This window comes from Nelusetta ayraudi, unplaced genomic scaffold (assembly GCF_046127955.1).
Source record: "Nelusetta ayraudi isolate G7.1 ecotype Tasmania unplaced genomic scaffold, CSIRO-AGI_Nayr_v1 ptg000073l, whole genome shotgun sequence".
Classification (NCBI taxonomy): Eukaryota; Metazoa; Chordata; class Actinopteri; order Tetraodontiformes; family Monacanthidae; genus Nelusetta; species Nelusetta ayraudi.
In genome coordinates, this window is record NW_027466123.1 from 501,392 (window position 1) to 507,500 (window position 6,109).

At 48.7% G+C, this 6,109-nt stretch overlaps 1 protein-coding gene across 3 annotated transcripts in view; it reads right to left on the minus strand.

The window, feature by feature from the left end:
- Positions 1-138: 138 nt before the first annotated feature.
- LOC142899492 (5'-AMP-activated protein kinase subunit gamma-1-like) overlaps positions 139-6,109 on the minus strand; it is an 18,069-nt gene continuing 12,098 nt past the window's right edge. For all 3 annotated transcript variants that reach the window (XM_076043094.1, XM_076043093.1, XM_076043095.1), the window contains 7 exons: positions 5,891-5,945; positions 5,468-5,594; positions 4,745-4,910; positions 2,193-2,230; positions 1,930-2,076; positions 1,441-1,534; positions 139-1,339 (listed from right to left, as the gene is read on the minus strand). In XM_076043094.1, coding sequence (XP_075899209.1) covers positions 645-1,339; positions 1,441-1,534; positions 1,930-2,076; positions 2,193-2,230; positions 4,745-4,910; positions 5,468-5,594; positions 5,891-5,945 — 1,322 coding nt within the window. In that variant the 3' untranslated portion in view covers positions 139-644. The remainder of the gene's footprint in view (positions 1,340-1,440; positions 1,535-1,929; positions 2,077-2,192; positions 2,231-4,744; positions 4,911-5,467; positions 5,595-5,890; positions 5,946-6,109) is intronic.

Here is a 6,109-nt window from a genome sequence, read left to right on the forward strand (position 1 = left end):
CCCCCCCCCCCCCCCCACCACCACCACCACCACCTCAGTGGGTTGAAGGGACACTCAATGTGTTTTTTTTTTTGTTTTTTTTCTCCTGCTGGTGAACTTAAAAAAAAGAAAGAAAAAAAAAGAAGTACGATTGGAAGGTTTACAATTAAATTTTAATTTATTCTGGATATAAATCATCAGTGCAACCTGTCCAGTGTGAGTGCTCGCTAGAGGCCCGCTAAACACGCTAAATAAATACCACAGTGTGTGTGTGTGTTGATTGGACAGCTAACATTTCTTTTTGTACCTATAAAACATTTCAATACACAAATATCATCAATAATCACAGCAGCTTTAGAGTTTCTCAACACTCACAAACTGATTCTGTCACAAAATGGCTCAAGGGACTGTTGGACACGCCCCTTTGTGACATCACCAGGAGAGGTGCGGTGGTGCCGGTGCGGTTCAATAATCATCATAAAAGCAAAATGACGAAAAAAAGCTCCTTCGTTTCTTTAAATAAAGTTCATTTCTACTGTTGCTAGGCAGACTAGGAGGCAGCAGCAGGGCTGTTGCTGGGCAGACTAACGAACTGACTGTGGGCGCTGCTGCTAATGGATGATTTATCTGCTGCCCGGCTGGCCAATTACAGGCAACGGCTCCTCTCAGTCTTCTTCTGTGGTGGAGCTCTCCAGTCTCCCTCCCTCACTGTCGCCCTCTGGCTCCCCCTGCTGGCAGGACTCGGTAGCGTCTGTGTCTGTGAGGCCTTCATCCTGATCCGGTTGCTGGTCTGAGGTCTGTTCCTGGTCCTGGTCTGGATTATTGTCTAGTTCCTGGTCCATGATCTGGTCCTGGTCCTGGTCCTGGTCCTGGCACTGGTCCTGGCACTGGTCCTGGTCACGGGCCAGGTCTGGATTGTTGTCCTGCTCCTGGTCCTGGCCTTGATCCTGGTCTGGATTCTTGTCCAGCTCCTGGTCCAGGATCTGGGCCTGGTCCTGGTCCTGGTCCAGGTCTGGACTCAGTTCAGTGCTGAGCTCTAATCCTTCTTCCAGGTCCTGCTCCAGCTCAGCTTCACCCTTTGGGCTGCTTTCTGGTTCTGGATGCAAGTCCTGGTCTGGATTCTGGCCCAGCTTCAGGCCCTGGTCCTGGTCCTCCTCCTGCTCCCGCTCAGGGTCATTTCCTGCCTCTGGAACAGTTTCCTGTTCCTGTCCCTGGTCCTCGTCCTGGACCTCATCCCGGACCTGGTCTGATTGTTCCAGGTCCAAACCCAGTTCTGACTGCTCCTCCGTCTTCGCCTTCAGCTCCTGGTCCAGCCCAGGTGCTACCAGATGTGACGGGAGGGACTCCTTCCTGCCTAGACCTACACACACACACACACACACACACACACACAGACAGTGAGAGAGTGAGGGCAGCAGCAGCAAGAGCAGCAGCAGCAGCAGCTGCAGTACTGCTCCTCACCAGCAGGTGTCAGCACCAGGGCCTGCAGAATGTCCGACAGGGAGACGATGCCGATGATGCGAGACTCCTCGTCTACAACCACCAGCCTGTGGACCTGCACACACACACAGAGTTTCAGTACAGCAATCTAGCACTATAACTTTTCCGAACAATTAAGCTAAGGGAGTTTTAGGGAGTTTTAGCATAGCTTGCAAGTTTTTTTTTTAGCATTAAACTAAGGGAGTTGTAGCGTAGCTTGGTAGAAGCTTTCATAACCCTCTCTTTGCATCGAAGCTAAGGGGAGGCTGTGGAAACAGCTAGCCAGCTGCTTCCCTTGGCTCTAAATGCGAAGCTAATAGAAGCTAATAGAAGCTAATAGAAGGTGCCAAGGCTAACAGAGGCTAACAAAAGACGCTGACTAAAACGACACACAGTTTGTGTGTGTGTGTGTGTGTCTAGGCGATCCACTGTCCCCACTCGGGCAGACAAACAGGAACGTGTGTGTGAGACCTCGGCCCGGACGATGCGGTCCACGATGGTCTCCAGCGTCTCGTCCTTGCTGCACTTCATGACGCCTTCAAAGTGCTGCGAGCGGTGCTGCAGCGCCTGCGTCACCGTCATGTCCAGGTTGTTGTAGGTCTTCTCCGCCGCCAGGTTCTGCATGCAAACACACACACACACACAAACAGGAACGCTAGGGTTTCCCACGCCGCCCCCCGCCCCCTGACATGGAAGACAACTTGAAGTGCGTTTTTTTTTTTAAATTTACTCACAATCACGTCGAACTTGGAGTAGATGTCCACCACCTTACCTGCAGATACACCACAGTCAGTATCGGTACCCATACCCGCATTGATACCTGTATCGGCACTGGTATCGGTACCAATACCAATACGAGCGTCAGCACCGATATTAGTATCGATACCAATAACATTGGTATCGATACTGGGGTTGGAGTCTGTATCAAATAAAATATATAGGGATGCACCAATATCGATACCAGTGTTGGGTATCGGTACCGATACCAGTTTCGGCATGGATAAGAATACCTTTATGAGCACCAATATTGGTATCAAAACCAATACCACGGGTACAACGCTATTCATAATTGTGATGTCCTGTCTCAAATTAAATTAGGGATGCACTAATGCCGGTACCAATATTGGGTATTGGTACCGATACCGAGGTTGAGAACTTGTATTCATACTTGTAAAAAAACGTACTGCGGAATACAGATAGTGATACCACAGCTCTAAACCCCCCCCCCCAACCGCCCTGCAACCGGAGCGGCCGTGAGGTGCAGACCACCACTCACAACAACACCTGTCGCTGCCACTGCTGATCAGCCTGCAGTCTTCCCATTAAAACTCCACTACTACAACAAACCGCAAACTATAGTGAGCAACAACACACGGTGCAAAAGTAAAAATAAACACAACATAAGCGGTTTGCAAACCTCCTGTTTTACCTTTTAGTGATTTTGTTTTGGGTGGGCGGACTGGGATACTGAGGCAGGAAACCTCAATGGCAAAAAAAAGTTAGCGAACTTTTACCGCCAACCTTAACATGGAGCTTTGAAGGCTTTGCGTTCCAAAAATAACTCAAAGCAGAATTTCAACTCTTGTTGTTTATCAACACCGTCTTTTCTTTCTATTCTCAGTGGCGCTCGTGTTGTTAACGAGCTACTGCTTCTTTAAACACCGAGTTACTTCAGAACGCAAAGCCGTCAAAGGTCCGCGTTGAGGTCGACTGGGAGTCGTGGCGGTAAAAGCTCGCTAACTCTTTTTGTAAAACGGGAGGCTTCCAAATCGCTTTCGTTGTTTCAATTTTCACCTTTTTAATGGGGAGACTGCAGTCTGGTCGTTTGTGTAGCAGTGTGTTGTTCTCGACACACAATCGACCTCACTGTGTTCAGTTTTGTGTGTGTGTCCCACCGTTTATTCACGTTCGTGTGGCTGCTAGCATGCTTGCGAGGCGTGAACATGTTACACTGCCCCTTTAAGAGGGTGACAGAGACCCTGGAAAGGTGTGTGTGTGTGTACGTGTGTGAGAGACAGAGAGGCCGGCAGCAGGAAGTAAGAGCGTGGCAGCCACCAAAGGGGTGCCCAAGTAATTTTGGTTCACGGGCCACATAGAGGAAAATCTATTCCCAAGCGGGCCGGAGCGGTAAAATCATGGTATGGTAATAATAACGTAAAAATAACTTCCAGTTGTTTTCTTTGTTTTACTTCATTCGTGTTCTTTGAGGACTCTGCACTCTGCATCAGTGTTGCCAACTCCTCAGTAGGGAAAGTCACTATTGGCTGTCGCAAGAAGTCACCAAATGACGTCATCGTCTCATTTGCATCATTGACAATTTGCACTTGATCGCAACGTAACAACAGCAGGAAAAGTCGCTGGATTTGTCGCTAGTCGCCACGGGGAGAAATAGCGACTTTTTGGGGGGAGAAAGTCGCAGAGTTGGCTCTGCATCAGCTTTGTCTGTTTCGACAGAGACATTTTGGGGCAATGAGGGTAGCCAATAGGAGACGTTCTGGGGCAATGAGGGCAGCCAATAGGAGACGTTCTGGGGCAATGAGGATAGTCAATAGGAGACGTTCTGGGGCAATGAGAGCAGCCAATAAGAGACGTTCTGGGGCAATGAGGGTAGCCAATAGGAGACGTTCTGAGGGAATGAGGGCAGCCAATAGGAGACGTTCTGGGGCAATGAGGGTAGCCAATAAGAGACGTTCTGGGGCAATGAGGGTAGCCAATAAGAGACATTCTGGGGCAATGAGGGTAGCTAATGGGAGACGTTCTGGGGCAATGAGGGCAGCCAATAGGAGACGTTCTGGGGCAATGAGGGTAGTCAATAGGAGACGTTCTGGGGCAATGAGGGCAGCCAATAAGAGACGTTCTGGGGCAATGAGGGTAGCCAATAGGAGACGTTCTGAGGCAATGAGGGCAGCCAATAGGAGAAATGAGTGGATGTACTTGTGCCGATTTGCTCAGCCCCAGTATTGTGTTTGTTTTGCGAAGCAGAAACGATATTGCGACACCAAGTGGACACATTTAGAACAGCACTCTCTTTCATTGAAATATTGCAGTTTTTATATTTTGCAAAATCATCTTGCGGGCCGGAAAAAAAAAAAGTTTGCGGGCCTGATCTGGCCCGCGGGCCGTTTGTTTGACACCCCTGTTCTAATACAAGTGTTGCTTTTAATGCACTTATGGGACAATATGCACAAAAAGACGTTTCTGAACCAAGAGCAACCCGGTGTGGGAACTAGTTTGTGTATGTGTGTGTGTGTGTGTGCGTGTGCGTGTGCGTGTGTGTGTGACCCACCGCTGCGGTCCACGACGGGCAGGGCCGAGACCCTGCGGTGGGTGAAGACGGACAGCGCGGTGCTGAGCCGGGTTTCCGGCTGAATGTAGGCGATGTTGGAGTAGGTTCCCAAGGACAGCTGGTCCAGGGTCTGCTGCATGAAGGCTGGCATGGGCATCTCACACACCTCAGAGAGAGAGAAAGAGTGAGAGAGAGGGAGAGAGAGAGAGTGAGAGAGAGACACGTAAGTCTGGAAGTTTTTAACTCTGGTGCCATTGATTTGAAGATTTTTGTAGGGTGTACTGATACCAGTATCTGTACCGATGCCGGTACTGATACCGGGTCTCAGTACTCCACTCGTACTCAACTCTGTTTTGCTTTGGTTTGAACTAGTGATGCGTCGCTACTGATACCGGTAAGTGGTATCGGTACTGATGCTGTTATCAGTATCGGTAGGAATGTCCGAGACTGGTATCGCTACGTCCCTTGTTTTACATTTCTATTTCAGGAATTTTGGTTCATATTTTCACCCACTTAAATTTGTAACTATAATAACCTCTTGTACTCAACCCCCAGTATCGGTACCGATACCTGACACTGGTGATCGGCATATCCTGAGTTTTAACTTACTATCTGAGGAATTTTGTTGAATATTTTCACCTACTTTGAATTGTAGCTATTATAACCTCTTGCACTCAACACCCAGTATCGGTACCGATACCCGGCGCTGGTATAAATACTCACAAAGAGCTGCAGGAACTTGAGGATTCTCTTGTGCGTCAGGATGTAGAGGGCATTGCCGCTGACGGGGTCGATGACAGGAAGTCGGTGGATCTTGTTCTTGATGAGTGAGTGGACGGCCTCGAAAATACTGGGAACCAACACACATACACAGTGGGTGTTAGCGTAGCTTGCTAGCGCCCTTTCTTAGCATTTAAAGCTAAAGGCCTTCCCTTAGCTTTACATCTGCTTAACGGCTGAGCCAGCAGTTTCCAATAAAAGATGCTAAGCCAATAGAAGCTAAACTATAACAACATACACATATACAGTGATACACAGTGAAATGTACCATAGCCATAACCGTTCTCAGCATTTCATGGCCTCTCATAGCTTCAAACGCTAAGCTAATTGAGGATGCTAAGCTAAAGCATAGGTCAGTGAGCATACCTGGCATCAGGTGAGATGTGGACCAGAGGTTTGAATGTTTCCTGCAGGTAGAGCTCTGCCACACACACACACACACACACACACACACACACACACACACACACACACACACACACACACACACACACATACTATGAGATTTAGCGTAGCCTGCTAGCTGCTTCCATAAACTTTCTTAGCTTCAAAGATAAGGGAGGCTATGGACACAGTCTCCCTTAG